Source organism: Clarias gariepinus, chromosome 8 (genome assembly GCF_024256425.1).
Source record: "Clarias gariepinus isolate MV-2021 ecotype Netherlands chromosome 8, CGAR_prim_01v2, whole genome shotgun sequence".
NCBI lineage: Eukaryota > Metazoa > Chordata > Actinopteri > Siluriformes > Clariidae > Clarias > Clarias gariepinus.
In genome coordinates, this window is record NC_071107.1 from 7,645,986 (window position 1) to 7,662,356 (window position 16,371).

General features: G+C 40.3%; 1 protein-coding gene across 1 annotated transcript in view; it reads left to right on the plus strand.

The window, feature by feature from the left end:
* cxxc4 (CXXC finger 4) overlaps positions 1–13,033 on the plus strand; it is a 35,649-nt gene extending 22,616 nt beyond the window's left edge. Inside the window, exon 3 of the mRNA XM_053502605.1 lies at positions 12,623–13,033. Coding sequence (XP_053358580.1) covers positions 12,623–12,667 — 45 coding nt within the window. The 3' untranslated portion in view covers positions 12,668–13,033. The remainder of the gene's footprint in view (positions 1–12,622) is intronic.
* The last annotated feature ends 3,338 nt before the right edge of the window (positions 13,034–16,371 follow it).

Consider the following 16,371-nt stretch of genomic DNA (forward strand, 5'->3'; position numbering starts at 1 on the left):
TAATCTTATTTAATGTCACTTAATAAACCTCACCATACTAGTATAGTGCATTGATATCTGATTTTTTCCATTTTAGCTAGACTTCACCCTCAACCCTAACCCTTTATGAGATGTTTTAGTAGTGACAGCTCAAAGCTCTCCATGTTAACACCAAACCAGAAACACTAAATATTTCTAGAATTTACCATTCATTACGCAGAGAACACATCCCCTAAGAAACGTATACAGTCCACCCTCGATACGATAGTTTTTAATTAGACAACTACCTTTAACCTGTGGATTAAGACGGCGCCCTTAGAGGTGCAGCGGTAACTAGTTTGCCCTAACATCTGGAGATCGCATCTTGTAATCCTGGGTTATGCTGTAGAAGGCCTGCAGAGAGCTGATTGGCCGAGCTCTCACAGAGGGAGACATGGGTAGCATTCTAGTGCTCTCGCATCAGTCACAGGTGTCTGTGGGAGAGTGTAGAGTGTGTGTATTGTGTGTGCTGCATCACTGCAGTTGGGTAGCACCATCCCCGATGCGGCTGTTGGGCTTACCAGCTTCACTGTGCACCAAGCTGACAGGACGGCAGACTCAGGTAGGAAGACCGGCGGGGACTAAGTGCTGCATCCCTTGTCAATCTGTTTGCTCTGTATGCAAACTGGTCCAGTGTGGGTGGTATGACATTTTTGATGCGCCTAATCACCAACCTCTCCAAACATTTTGCAGGTATAGGTGTGAGTGCAACCGTTTGTAATCATTTAAACATATAATGTTTGATTTTTTGGGGGGAATGGGAGATATTGTAGATTATTTGGAGCTTGCTGCCACCCATGATGTGGACATCGACAGATTAAAGATGGTGTTGAAGACCTCCGCCAGTTCATCTGCACAAGCTTTGACCACTCAGCCCGGCATTCCATTAGGTCCCGCAGCCTTCCTGAGATGCATGTTACGGAAACACTGTCTTACCACGTGACTGCTCAGAACTGGGGCAGTATCACTAGAGGGAGAGCGGGGCAATAGTAGATCTCTGTTGCCCCCTATCAAAGCAGGCATAAAAGTTATTCAACTTCTCTGTTAAATGAGAAAGATGTTGTTTTCTTATAGTACGTTATCACCTGCCAGGAGTTGGTGTAGTTGTAAAAATGGGCCTCAATCTGCAATTTATATTGTATTTTGGCCTTTGTTTTATGCCCCTCCTAAGTGCAGTCCTGATGCTGTATATGTCTACAATGTGTTGTACGCCTAGCCCTAATCAACAGTTGGACCTCGTGTGCCATCCAAGGTTTCTTACTGGAAGACACACGCACCTGCTTCCAGGAAGTCACATTGTCCACACAGTAATTAACGTAATCTAAGACTGATGAGATGTATCCATTTAAAAACTCATGTGCGATGGGTTTGTGGTCCTTGAATATGTCCCAGTCTGTGGAGGAGAAGCAGTCCTGGAGCCTAGGTATAGCATCATCAGGCCATGATCCTATAGTCCTTACATTGAGACCAGCAGTTTTATACCTTGGGGTATACTTTGGATGAAGCAGAAGTGACAGATGGTCAAACAGGCCAAGGTGGGGATAAACCTGTACTTTACCTGTACATTAATGTATACCAGATCCAACACCTTATCTCTGGTTGTGCATTTCTTGATGCAATGGAATTTGTAAAGGTCAATCTTCAAGTCAGCATGATTAAAATCACTCTCTGCTATAAAGACACTGTCCAGATGCACAGCCAGGCTATTGTTTATAACATTGTGTAACTGTTAGCGCTTGTTTAGCATTAGCGTCAGGTGGTATGTACACAGCACAGATTCAAATTTGCGAGAATGTTCTTCATTAGCAGTAGAGGACAAATTCCATGTCAGGACAACAGACTCTGTCCATTACCATGTCCCCCGCCGGTCTTCCTACCCGAGTCTGCCATCCTGTCAGCTCGGTGCACAGTGAAGCTGGTAAGCCCAACAGCCGCATCGGGCATGGTGCTACCCAGCCAGGTCTCTGTGAAAATCATGCTGCAACAATTTGCTAGAAACCTCTGCATTATCAATCCCAATCATATTTCATCCATCTTTTAGCAGATCAACCAGACATTACAGAGAAATATGGAAGGGAACGGTGGTTTGAAGAGGTTAGTCTTTACCCTAGCCTTCACTTATGCCCGCTTGGGTAGTGATGAGGGAGTGTCCTATTGATGGGTGGGAATTGGGACTAAATTAGTGGAGAAAATTCAGAAAAGTCAGGAGAAAAATATCACATATGGAACAAAGTAAAGTAGGGTGGAATTTTTTCGGTGGCCAGGATTTGTTCTATATCACGACACAAACCAAGTTTCGAAGCATTCCTTACTCACGTTCCCCCTACGATTTCCAACACTCACAAAGTTCTGATTCAAATTCAATAATGTGTAAAATACTTGTAGTTAGCATGATGTTTTGGCTAGGTTAGTCTTTTTTAACTAACCGTTGAAAAAATGTTTCTTTTCCAGATGAAGGAATGGGTTCTGATTTGTTGCTGATTTTGGTGTCACTGGGTGTTTGGAGAACCACCTAAAATAAATGTGACCTGCTTTCCATGCATAACTCTTACAACAAGATTGAAGTTTTCATCCAGACTTAAGGATGTTAGATATTTAGCACTTACAGTATACTTACACTTACAGCACCTAATAAGAAACTATAAGCATGAGTATTTATATAATTTTTTTTTAAATAAAAATCGCTGGAGAGAAAATCTTTTGGATGTTTAGGTTATCAGTAAAGTAAAAGGGAAAGTGCGAAAAAAGTGTTCTTCTTTTTTATTTTTAACTCCATTCATACAAACTTTAATCCAGTCTCTGTGGAAATAACACAACATTACAACACGTCCAGCTTTATTGACACACCCGGGCAAGAGAGAGGAAGAAATCCAGTTTAAACAGAATGTGCATGCATGTTTCCGCACAGACAGACGTGAACCATGCTGAATGCTCGTGCTGCTGCTTATTACCTTAAAATATCAGCGCTTCCAATTTAGGCCCCCGAGAAAGCGCCAGCTCCCACACATATGCTGCGGAATCTGTCGAGAGGAGCGAGGCGAGCCTGCTGCTGTTGCTTTGCATTTTGATTTAACATTTCAGAGAGCAGGCAATCTGCTCACCGCGCTCGATTAGCGTGCTACGCTACGCCAACGCACCGCAGGTAGTCAGCCTTTTCCACCTCATATACCCCGAGGATGGCGGAAAAAGGGGGGGGAGGGTGTGTATCGGTGAGGGGTTGGGTGAATTTAGAGCTGAGAAAATGTGAATTCCTTATGAGGATTCTGAAGAGATGACATCATTAAACAGGACTGGATGGACAGCATGGTAATCCATCCATCCATATTCAACCGCTTATCCAAAGTCGGGTCGCGGGGAGCATGATAACCATGTCATAATGAATGAAATAGACAAAAAGACATTACTGGCATTATAGAGGCCCAATCTCAGTTAAGAGTCAAAACTGTGAGTGTTAGAGTGATAGCAATGTATCTAGGCACTTCTTCAGATTTTAATTGTAGCATATAAGCTTTAAGAGATGCACCTTTATTTATATATTAGCAAGGATGCTGATTTGCTAGCTAGGCATGTTGTTATTCCACTGGTAAATATTAATGAAAATGAAGAGTTTTGTTTGTTTCAGTTCTTTTTAATTTGCTGTGAACTTCTTACATGTACACAAACATTCCTTGGGGTTTGTATGGTATTTTCTATTATGTGACTTATGTATGTGATGTGACATAATTTCCTAGACTCGAACTTTACATAGGAACGCTGCAGCATTAATACTGTGAGAGGTGAGGTTTAGCTCAGAGCAGTATTTTGTTAGCAAGTATTGTTTGAATCCATCTGACTGCTCTACTTCCCCCTAGTGATCAATTCATCACAACAGGAATTTTTATATTTTTAAATATATTAAAAGCTTTAGGTGACATGAAACACATTTCTTTTTTTTTTTTAGTATCCGGACTTTTCTTCCTAGAGGTAAAACTGAAGTAGAAGACTTTTCTGCAAGCTTTTTTCCATCAGTGTTAAGTTCAGCCAACAGTCTTTATTATAATATATTTACATATGTATTTATGCTAATGGTATTTCTGTACAGGATTACGTGCCAGGATGGTAGCTGGTCTGGTAAGAAATAAAACCCCTCCAGAGATGCGTCTGGTATGTTATGTGGCGTGTTCTGGGTGAGAACGTGTCCTGAGAGTCTCAGTGGAGGTTTAGACGCAACTTTCTGAGAGAAGGTCAAATTGTTAGTGAAAATAAACATTTTTTGGAGAGGAGAAAAAAACAGGGCATGAGAGGGCATTCAGAATCCACATACAGACAGGTGAAGGCATTTTGATGTTTAATAGTTAAGCAGTAAAGTATTTTACTAATTATGTTCTCTATGTATTGTGTAAGGGATAACTATTATGTAAAAATCCACTTTGCGATTATTTCTGGACATTCAGACGAGACTTTAAATTGTGTGTACACATCAGGAGCAATTAATGATGGGATTAAACATGCTTTTCTCACCACTGATGCTACGGAGTCTGAAATATTTTCTAAATAATAAAGTTAATTAGCTTTACCTTCTGCCCCTAGACGACACCCCCACAGCTCTGTCTACTGAATTCTTTAGTTCACTAGTCCATTATCCCTCAGTGGGAGGCCACTGAGACATACCAAGGACAGTAAGAAGGCATGGAAAGGGCACTTAATAGGACAGTTGTCAGGAGTCCCAATGATAAAAGGAGGTCATTGGTAGGACGTCATGAAATCTTAGAAACCATCAAGGAATAATTTAGAGGGCAGTCGGAGAACTGCTGAAAATTTCTGAGTAGAAAAATAGGGCATGAATGCCAAGGGCACCTGGGGGGCTACGAAGGACACTAAGGGAGAATTCAGAAGAAAATGGGTGGTATTGAGAGGACACTAATGGGGGATTCAGAGGGGAGTCAGAGGGCACTAAGGTGGACTCAGACATTACTAATGAGGATTTCGAGGGCACTAATGTGTGATTCAGAGGATACTACGTGGGATTCAGAAAGCAAAAGGGGGCATTCAGAAGGTACTAAGGGGCATTACACAAAGAGATTCATAGAGCAAAAGGGGGGATTCATATGACAACAATGGGGATTCATTGGGTACTAAGGGGGTTTTAGAGGAGGATTCAGAGGGCAAAAAGGGGATTCATTGGACAAGTAAGCGGGAAGGCATGTAGAAGGCATTTAGTGGAACTGGAAGAGAATTAAAGAGGGAATCAAGGAATTATCTAACAAGACAGTAAGCAGGGATCCCAAGGGTGCCTTCAATGGGCATTATAATGGCACTGAGTAGGGTACTAGGGAAAATTTGAAGTTACCTGCTGCTCTAAACCCCAGTAGCTGTAGTTTCCCCTGCTTTCAAACATCTCATCTTGTTAAATGGGACTTAACGAGCAGATAATTAGTGGAGCCAGGAGTGTTAGAGGAGGGAAATCAATCTGGAAGCAGGACTATGGATTGAATTGGTGCTCTGAAAAGGCTTTAGGGCTCAAGCTTGAGCAGTGCCATGCAGAAGGATTGGTGACAAGTTTGATGAATTTCCTGTGTGGTTTTGTCAGCAACAATGCAGTGTTTTAAAGCATGAGGCTCAAACCTCAGCTCCATCATCGCCTGCTATGCTCCTCAGCAACACGGGAAAGTCAATTTATTGAAAATAAACGTTTCTAATCATTACAGTTCCCTGGATGTTTTAGATTGCAGTGGTTTCAGGATGCTGCAAGGCTAAAGTAATCACCTGCGGAGTCAATAGATGAGCGAGTGTGTGTGGGGTTTGGCCTTGGCTTGCAGTGCTGAGATGAGATTTCTCTCCCAGCGTGCCTGTGATGGATTACTACACTGTCCAGCATCGAACTCAGTGACGCCCCAATATTCCAACAGAATCGACTGACAGGCGATATATACAGTAACACATCAGTTAGGGCTCAGAGCACACACTGAACTTTTTTTACTTGGATTTTTTGGCCAAGTCCCAGCTCTCTTAGCGCTGGTCAGCCCTTATCGCCTGGAGTGAGTCTAAGAATACAGGCTGCTTCAGTGTGTGTTTAAATTTATGATTGAACTAGTGTTAAATATTGTGAAGCATTTTGTTTATGGATATTATTTGTATATAATCAAGGCATGGCCTTGAAATAAATTAAAACATGGCGACATTAAGCGACATAATATAGTAATTTTAGTGCTGTCAATTGATTCAAACTTTAATCTAATTAATCACAGCCATAGTCTGTTTTAAAATTTCAAAATAATTAAAAATAATTAGATTTACTTACATTATAAACTTTAAATGTTTGAATACAGAAAAACATGACAACCTAAAGGAAATAGATTATGCAGCTTTATAATATCCATCCATCCATCTTTAACCACATATCCAAAATCGGATCAGTGGGGTAGCAGTTCCAGCAGGGAACCCCAAGGTTCCGTTTCTCCAGCCACCTCAGCTAACTCTGACTAGGGGACCCTGTGGCGTTTCCATGCCAGTGTGGAGATATAATCTCTCCACCTAGTTCTTGGTCTGCCCTGTGGTCTCCTTCCAGCTGGACGTGCCAAGAATTCCTCCCTAGAGAGGCGTCCTGGTGGCATCTTTACTAGATACCCAAACCACCTGAACTGACTCCTTTCCACTTTCCACTGACCCTCTCACCCCATACTCCCGCAGTACCTCCCACAGAAATTCCTGGGGGACCCGATCATACAGTATGTCTTCTCCAAATCCACAAAACACATGTAGACTGGATTACCAAGCCCCCTTCAAGATTCCTACAAGAGTAAAAAGCTAGTCTGTTGTTGACGCAGGAACAATGTGGATTCTGACCACGACCAGGACAGAATCCACATCGTTCCTTTTCAATCTTTTTAATATTTCGAACATTAACATTTAACAAACATTATTTAAAATTTCCTGAATGAGGCCAGCACTGTATGCAGTAGCTAGGCAGTAGCAAACCCAACAAGGCATCTTGGTCACCTGAGCCACCACTCCCACAACTTGCATTAAAGCTTTAATATTGACAGCCAATATGAAATACAGCTAAATCATTTATAAACACTATATAACACACTAGTCAATGGTAACTGTCCAGCTGAGTGCATTCTGAGTGCATACATTTCATAAATGTGATCATTTAGAATTCAATTCAATTAATCACAATTTTGTATAGTGTGTTTAATAATGGTCATTTTCGCGAAGCAGCGTTACAGAATCAAAGCAAAATTAGGAAAATTAGTATGAAATCTGTAAAAAAAAAATGTACGAATCAAAATGATCAATTTGTCCCTGTTAAGCAAGCCGAGGGCAAATAAACTCCCTGAGATGGAAGAAATCTTGAGAGGAACCAGACTCAACACGGAACCCATCCTCATTTGGTTGATAACAGTTAGCAGGAATTGTTTTACAGAATAAGAGCAATTACACAATTGGGAATGTGCTGTTAGAGGAAAATAATAACTGCTTTGATGATAAAAGGAACTCTTCTTTAAAACACCACCCAGTGATTACTATTACTACCAAATATGAAAAGGAGTTCGGATGATGGGTGGAGTTGGGTTGAGAGTGTGGGGTTAGAATTTGTATCCCTCATCCTCTTTACCTGGGATTAAATCCCTAATGACATCTGCCTTAATAAAATACAAATGACTTACAGTTACTAGTGTCCCTCTGACCTCACCCCCCTCCCACCCATAGCTTTTGTTTTATGTCCCCTCATGTGATCATTTTTTGCTCTCAGAGCATTTTAATTTAAAACAGAAAGCCCTTTTGTCGAGCAAAGGAGCAAGCAATGTTGTGGATTGAAACGCAGCCGGATTGGCTGACCTTACAATGTTCTTGAGAAAATTTGCACGAAATGTGTTTGTAATTATAGTGGGGAGGCAGAGACGGGATGAGAAAGAGAGCACAGGAGAGACAGAACCCGAAAAAGAAAGTGTGTGAGCAAAAAGAAGAGAGAGAGATTATTTATTTATTCGAGAAAAAGGCCTGTCAGAATCTCCTCCAAAGCACTGTGCTGCGGTTTTGCAAGGCGTCCTGAATCTCAGTCCATACATTAATAAATAATGAGGGTGACAGAGGGGACACGGGGTATAACGAGCATCGGCTCATCCCTCTATACTCACAAAGAGAAAAGAGGGATTGAGTCTTAACATTTTTATTATTGAATACTTTGTACAATTTATAAAAATGTAAGATTAATTACATTAATCTTACATTTTAAGATATCTGAATATTTTAATACTGATAATATATACACAATATATCATTACAATATGCACTCTGTGTTTTCCACAAATTGGAATGTGTTCAGCTGTAATCCAAAAACACATGCAACAATTATACAGTTTGAGTGCATGTCCTGTTTATTTCCTGTAAGATATATGTAATACAGAGTAAATTGTAAGCAGTAAGACAGATAGATAACTGGATATATAGATAGTTCATTAGTCCCAGTCTTTAGATATCTGACTCTTGGTTAGTCCCAGTCTTTAGAGCTCTGGCTTTTAATTAGTCCTAGTCTTTAGAGCTTCAGCTAGTGGTTAGTCCCAGTTTTTAGAGCTCTGGCTCTTGGTTAGTCCTAGTCTTAACAGATCTGGCTCTTGGTTTGTCCCAGACTTTAGAGCTCTGACTCTTGGTTAGTCTTAGTTTTTAAGCACTTCATTTGTTTGGAAAGTGGAAATTTGACTAAATAAAATAAATTAAATGTTAACATGATTATCTGATTAATTTTGTCTTTACCATGTGACAAATACAAATGCTTCTAGATGCCATGTGAACAGAAAGAACAAAGAGAGAAGGAGAACTTACAATAAACCAACCTTTTTCCACTCTCTCTGTGCTTCCCTCTGGCCGTCTCTTCTATTCAGACATCGTATGATGCATCTTTTTTGTCCTTTTTCTGACTTCTATAAAAAAAGACATTAAAAGGAGGAGCAGCACTCAGAGAGAGAGAGAGAGAGAGAGAGAGAAAAGAGAGATAGATCGGTTACCCAACTCTGCTTTTCAGACAGAAGAATAAAATGTCTCCCCTAGGGGATTGTGGGTAATTAGAGAAGTCTAATTTGGTGGGAATTACTGTAGTCAGAGGAAAAAAGTGGAATAAATGATGATGTAATAAGTGCACGTCTGGACAGCGCTGTTTTGATGAAGTCATCTTGTTAGTTCAGTGGACTGCTCCTCGTGACAACATGGCCTGTCCTCATACCAGAGATCCCATTTCATTGGCTGGAATCACACCACAATGCTATTACAACAATCATGCTAGTTTGCATTAATTGAATTAATAAATAAGCATGCAAGTCATGTATGCAAAGTGATCGTTTAGTAAACCAGTTAGTGATTATGGGTTGTGAGCTGTTAGTGTGGTGTTAAACAATACGTAGAAACTACTCGCACACCGCTAACAGGGCAGATATGGCTGCTACGTATATACATTGTATACAACTGCAGCGTGAGGAAAAGATTCACAGAAACGTACTGAGTGAGTCACTCTAACACACAAACAGATTAGGGCTCAATTATGAGTCAGCAGCACCTGTCCACCACACACACACACACACACACACACACACTCACTCGTCAATCAGTGTGGGACATGCAAGGCCTCGCCATTAAGCGCACCTGCCACCCACAATCAGTGTCAATGGCTGTCAGGACCCCAACACACACTCACTCACACACACCCTCACACTCGGGTCTCAATCAGCCAGGTTGATTTAGGACGCTGCAGGTCTGACACACTGATTAGAGATAAAACCTTCTGTCCACCACCTCTCTCTATCTTCCTCCTTTAACTGTCTCTTCCTCATCTTTGTGTTTTTGTCTTTTTTCTTTCTTTATGTGTCCCTGTTTTATCTGTCGGTCCTTCGCCTCTCTCTCTCTCTTCCTCTTTATGTCTCTCTTTCGTCTCTCTATCATTCTTTATCTGTCTCTTACTCACTTCCTCTTCCTCTTCCTCATCTGTCTCTCTTACTGTTTACCTGTCTCTCCTGCATCTCTGTCTTTCTCCTTCTTTATTCCCATTTCCTAACCCATCTCTCTTTCTCTCTCTCTCGTCATCTGTCTCACTGTATGTTTTTAATCATATTTTTATTTTCTCTCTCTCCTCTTCACTCTTTTCTTATCGATGTCCAATCTTTCTGCATTGTTGATGGGGTGATAGTGAGGGCTCAAGTGTGTGTGTATGTGTGCGTGTGCACGTGTTTGTTGCTGAACTTCGACTTTTTTGTGTTGTTTTCTGCCATGTGGGGAAAAGGGGGTAAGCAGCAGGTCTGTGTGTGGTCAATACTGCAGATTAACAACCCCCATCCCACTTCACCCCTCACACAAACACTCATACACACTTTACACATGTCAGACCCGTTTGTCAAAGTGTGTCTGCGTTTGTCCGTGTGGCGCTCCTCTTGGTAAGATTATGTTACAAAATGTTAACCGTCAGCATTTACAGAAGGTTGTGAGCTTGAATCCCAACACCACTGATAACTACTGCGTCCCTTTCCTAGAGGATCATGTGATGATGAGGAGGTGGAGGATTGACCTCCTCTCAGGTGTGTGTTTTGTGTATAACTGTAAATCATATGCAGTGAGATTTAATAAAAAGGCTCTGAATTCTTCTAAATTATTCTTTAAATAATCTTGCACGCTCACTCTGTAATAGGAAAGCCATCGTCTTTTCATTTTAAACTCCCTGATTCTGTTCTTTTGTGTGTCTCTATCTTTCTCTTCGCCTTTAGATTTCCATCAGTGCTGGGAGACGTTACAGCGATCCCGCTCCCAATCAGCACTCAGTAATCCCCGTCAGCGCCACGCTAATCCCCCAGGGCGCTAATTGGCCAGGAACTTCGCTATTTTGTGTCCCGACTGCCAAATGAGTTCGGAGAGCAGCGATTTCTCTTCTTTAGCGGCGATTATTGAGCCGGCGAGCGCCGTTCGTCTCTGGCGCGAATGGAGACGCCGTAATTAAACGGCTCATTGTGGCTCGTTGGGAATTCACGGCTCCCACACTGTAATTATTATTTTGGCGCGTCAGTGCTCCTCCAGTCTCCAGCAGATTGAATTAAACAGAGACAGAGCCGCAGTCAGGATGGAGATCAGAGCTCACTGCGGTGTGATGAAGAATTAAACGCCACTGTAGGGGCGAGTCCTCACGCATGGGTTTAACAGCTGTCAGAAAACATGTTACTGGAGCAAAACAATGTGTATGCGTGTGGTTGAAACATGTATATATGCATTTTAATAATTAGGTATAATCCATAAACCTAACTATAAATCTACAATTTTTTATCTTTTATTTCACAGAGAGCAGGATGTTTGTTCTTAAAATCTGGAAATAAAAAACAGACGCATGTGCTTTGCTATTGCTGCTATAACTAATGTGAGAGAGAGCATAAACCCCTCTGTACCGAGACGTCCAGGCTAACAGTATTCAAACCCGCAACTCCACATGACAGCACGACCACATTTTTGTTGCGCCACTCTGAAGCAAATGGCTAATCGATCAATACACAATGGCACAAGGGGGCATGTGTGATGTCACAAACCTGAGGACACACCTTTACTTTGCTTTCACACTAGCAGACTAATCGGTCTCTTAGAAATGTTAGAAGGTAAAATGTACAACTCAGATCTGGACACAAACCTTTTGGAAAACTCCCCTCTGTTAAGAGGCTGCAGTCCATCAGGACAAGCCCATTTGGTACAAGAACAGCATCTTCCCAAGTACTGTACACCTTTCCTAATGAGCTAGACCTGAGCCCCCCCATTGGCAGACTTTACACTGTCTCTGTTTACAGTATATAATATGTACACAATATGTTACATTAACGCAACCTGATCCGGAGAACACGAGGTAGAATCCCAGGTGATGTCTCCATATCCCGTAGACTAGGCAGCAGACTAGCTGAGCTTGCATGGGCGTTTGACTTTTGATTGTGTAAAGCTGCTTTGTGACAATGACAATTGTTAAAAGCACTATAAAAAATTAAATTAAATTTACTTGAATTGTTGTACTTGCATATCATATCCATGCTAATTTTTTTTTCTTAGTTGTATTTTATTTGTTCCAAAGGTTCTAAACAGTAACCGGGAGCACATCCTGTAACCTCATGGCAGTTATTTAACAAAAAATCAGCCAAGAAAACAGCAGTCATGCATTTCTAGTAGTTTCATTGTATAATTTCTAACACACAGATACATTCCCTGTATATAAAAAAACAATCCGCAATACACCTGATTATGATTATGATATAATTTATACACACTCCTGTTCTTTGACATTAATACAAACTGTGTAAGTGTGATTCAGGTTTTATGCTAACTAAATGCCCTAGCTATGTACACTCGGATTTCTACTGCCTCTTTATAGTCTTTATGTTTCCTCCAAACATTTCCAATGAGATCTTGTACACCAAAGGATGAAATATACCCTTTATCTATGTATGGAAAAATGATCAGGCGCTAATCACGGCCAGTCCAAACTTCTTACAACTCATAACAGATTGTTAGAGAAACAGCAGTGTCTTGAATATGTTATGTTCATTTAATAGTCTAATGTGCATTTCCTTTTGCTAACATCACTTCCTGTTTTTTTCCTCTCTTCCTTTAGAGGACGCCGGTCAGCAGTGGAGAGGCATTCCGATGGTTCTTCTAATCCCAAAGAAATACGCCATCAAGCCAGATGATTCAATAACTGATTCAGAAATACTAATGGGTTTAGAAACCCAGAACTTGGAACTGAAACCAAACCTCACCAGAGGAAAGACAGAAACAATGGGAAGGAGAGGTGGACAGAAAGAGAAGGTTTAACCTCTGTTTAATTTAATTTGTTTATTTCTTGTGTAAATAGCAGCATTTTCAGTGTTCAATATCGAGGCTGATCAAGCTACAGATGCTTATAGACAACCTATAGACAATCAGTACCTGGAATAAACCATTCAGACAGAGAATGGTGTGTTCCTGATGAATGTCTCGGAGCTGTGCGTCGAGGTGACTTTAGGACAAGTGACATCAGGAGCAACATCTAAAAAAAACATTCCCAAGAGACAGGAAAGAGGATCAAATACAATTTGTCTATCTCTCCCCTCATCTTTTTGACCCTTTATTCATATAGCTCAAACAATTCATTCCTAAAGCGTAGGGAAGGATCTTCTTCTCTCTTGCTCTCTCTCTCTGTAAACCAAACCATTCCTTTATCCATCCATCAGTTCATTTACCTATTCGCCTATTTGTTTATCTAAGTTCACATATATATGTTCATCTTTCTATGATTGGAACAAAGCATTTCTGATCATGAGGTGGAATATAATCATTCAGTGACCCTACTCATCAACGTCAAATCATCTAAAGAATTGGAGAGTCGCCTCGACAAACCGCCGTTGGATGATATGGATGTAGGACATGTGAACAGACACCAGACCTGCAGCAATAACCATAAAATTCTTCAGTTGATTTTCACTTAATTTCATGTGCCGGGGTGGGAGATGCGGCTAATCACGGCTCTGTAGCGTCTGATTTAATTTCCTGCTGTTCGGTGTTACGCAGGGCATATTGTCTTGCTAACAACGTGTTGTAATTTTTAATTTGTGATGTGAAATGTCTCAATTTATAAAAAAAAAAAAAAAGAAACACTATCCTTGATTGTTTCGGATGTTTGATGATGTGCTGTTACAGAAGTACAGGCAGTCTGTGTTTTTATTATTTATTTCTCTGTCTGGAGATTAGTAGCTAATACAACACAGCTAAATCATGCACACAAGCTACTTAAATCAAATGAAATTAAATTAATAAACTGGTTAACTGTATGATCTAAAATTTATTATTGGAGCATTTTAGCTAAGCTAACTATATAACTGTATAAATTACTAGCATGATAACTCCAGGTACTGATTATAACTAGCTAGCTTGTTGGTGTTACACTAAATTAGCCAACCATGCATAATTGATTACATAGCTAGCTGTACAAATAAATATAATATTATATTATATAAAAAATTAAATAATCTAATCTAATATAATATAATATAATATAATATAATATAATATAATAATGTTTTTTTAAGCCTGGACAGAAAACGTATAACTTATGACTTATAAACCTATAATAGCACACAGCCTCTCTGGACTTCTGTAGGTTTGGGGCACAAGCTGAATTTCTAAGCTGCTAAATTTAGCAGGGATCTTTTAGCTGGCTAATGCTAGCACATGCTATGATGACCCTTTATCAGTATGATTTAAAAAATCCTATTTCAAGTTAGCTCATGGGTGCTATTGGCTAAAGCTAGCATTTAACAGGATGAATATTGTAGTTAAATAAATAAAATTGCACACTTTGCTGGATCTGATCTTCAGTCTGATGGAAAAGAACCGATCTGTGTAATGTGACCCCTTGGAACTGAACTGATGGTGTTACACAACCGAAGAGTAATTCACTAGCGCAAATGCTAACACTAGCACTACGCCCTGCTGTTGCATGTGTATCTGTATTTTGGGTTAAAAGGTTACTGAGAGTTTGTATATTGTCGTTGTGATGCTTTTATGTGTTTAAGAAAAAGACCAAAAAAAAAAGTTGCAAAAAAATAATTTGATGTAATTTTTATTCTCACATGTAAAATTAAACATTACAATCACAAACTGTGTGTGTGCTTGTCTGCGTGTTTGTGTGTGTTCCTGTGTGTAACAAATGAAAGAAATAAAAAAAGAGAGAACAGGAAAAAAAATATTAGAATACAAAGGGAGAAAGACTTTGTCCTTTAAAAAGTCTCGTATCAGCATGTGGTCGGTCACTCTGGAGTGTGCGCAGAAATTGTGCGTGAGGAGCTGACCTAGACTTGCCTGGAACAGTTTTAACTCCCAGATCATGTCCTGTAAGTAATGCCCCTAAGAATGAATTGTTCACAGTAATCTTATGGGAGGGGGCAGGGGCCCAGAGGGCCAGAGTACTGACATGTGTCCTCCTGAAGTGAATTTGGTTGCCTGAATTTTAAAGGCAAACCACTGCCCTAGTATTTCCTCCTAACATTTGGGGTCATCTGACTTTCTTAGTGAGGTGGAATGATAGGGTCATGAATAAAACTGATCAGATGAATGGAATAACAGTGATTATCAGTTATACCCCAGTAAATTGGTGACCATGGGCACCCAAAGCTCACCCATTCCTCATCAGAGAGATCAGAGTACAAGGGCATTCTACACAATATTGGGCATAATGTTTTTGCGTTTTAATATATACTTTTACCAGCCATTTCATTAGGCACACCTGTTCAACTGCTCAGTAACACAAATTCCTAATCAGCCAATCACATGGAAGCAATTCAATGTATTTAGGCATGTAGTCATGGTCAAGAAAACCTGCTGAAGGAATAGCCACCAGCACCATGTTAAATCTATGCCTTTCTATGTACTAGCAAGGTGTACCTAATGAAGTGGCCTCAGACTTAAACTGCAGAATGGAATGGCTATTGGAAAACAGATTAGCTCTATACAATCTAAAACTTATTGAAGCCATGATATTTACCCATTGTTACGCTAGGTCATTAGCGTAATAGTGCGTTTGCTTATTGTTTATTTACAAAAGTGAAGGAGCCAGTCACCAAAGAAAAAGTGGCTGTGAGCTTCAGAAGCCAATTTCCTCTACCTAGTCCCGAAGTGAAATACATAACCTCAAAAAAAAAAAAAAACAGAAATACAAAATTCTACCCATACTCTCTATAACCACAAACCAGAAGAAAACAAGGATTAAACAAAATGGCGTCGAATCTCTACTAAGCTTGATTGGTTTTGTACAGTGTCCTTAATTGTTATGAAAAGCGAGTATAAATAAAATGTATTATTAATATTATTATTATATAGGAAGACACACCCCCATGGCACCACCAGCAGAGACATATGCAAAAGCACAAAATACAGATATATTCAATATTGTAAAACCCATATGTAATGCACATACTGTAGGTGGAGTAACGCTTTTCTGTTGTAACACTCCTGTCTGTCTGTTTTGGGGTTTTGGGTCTGGTTTCTGTCTGGCCATGTAGGACTGATAACTTCCGAGTGGCATTACTGTAAGGGCTTTAATGTCAGGATTTAGCTCCATACAAGCATTCATACCTTATGCAAAGCACACGGAGACACTAATCTTACATACATACTGTAGCGTTTTTTACGCCTGAAGAAATGCTGGAGAGACGAGCGAGCTTATTTGCTGCCCAATGCAATGGCTGGGAGTACTTTATTTAGCATACAGCCGGTATGGCATGAGCAGCACCTTCACTCAGGAGCCTACCTCTAATTCAGCGTCAGCCTGAACTAGAGCACATTTCACAAGTTACACACCCTGGCCGAAGCCACTACCCCAGACAC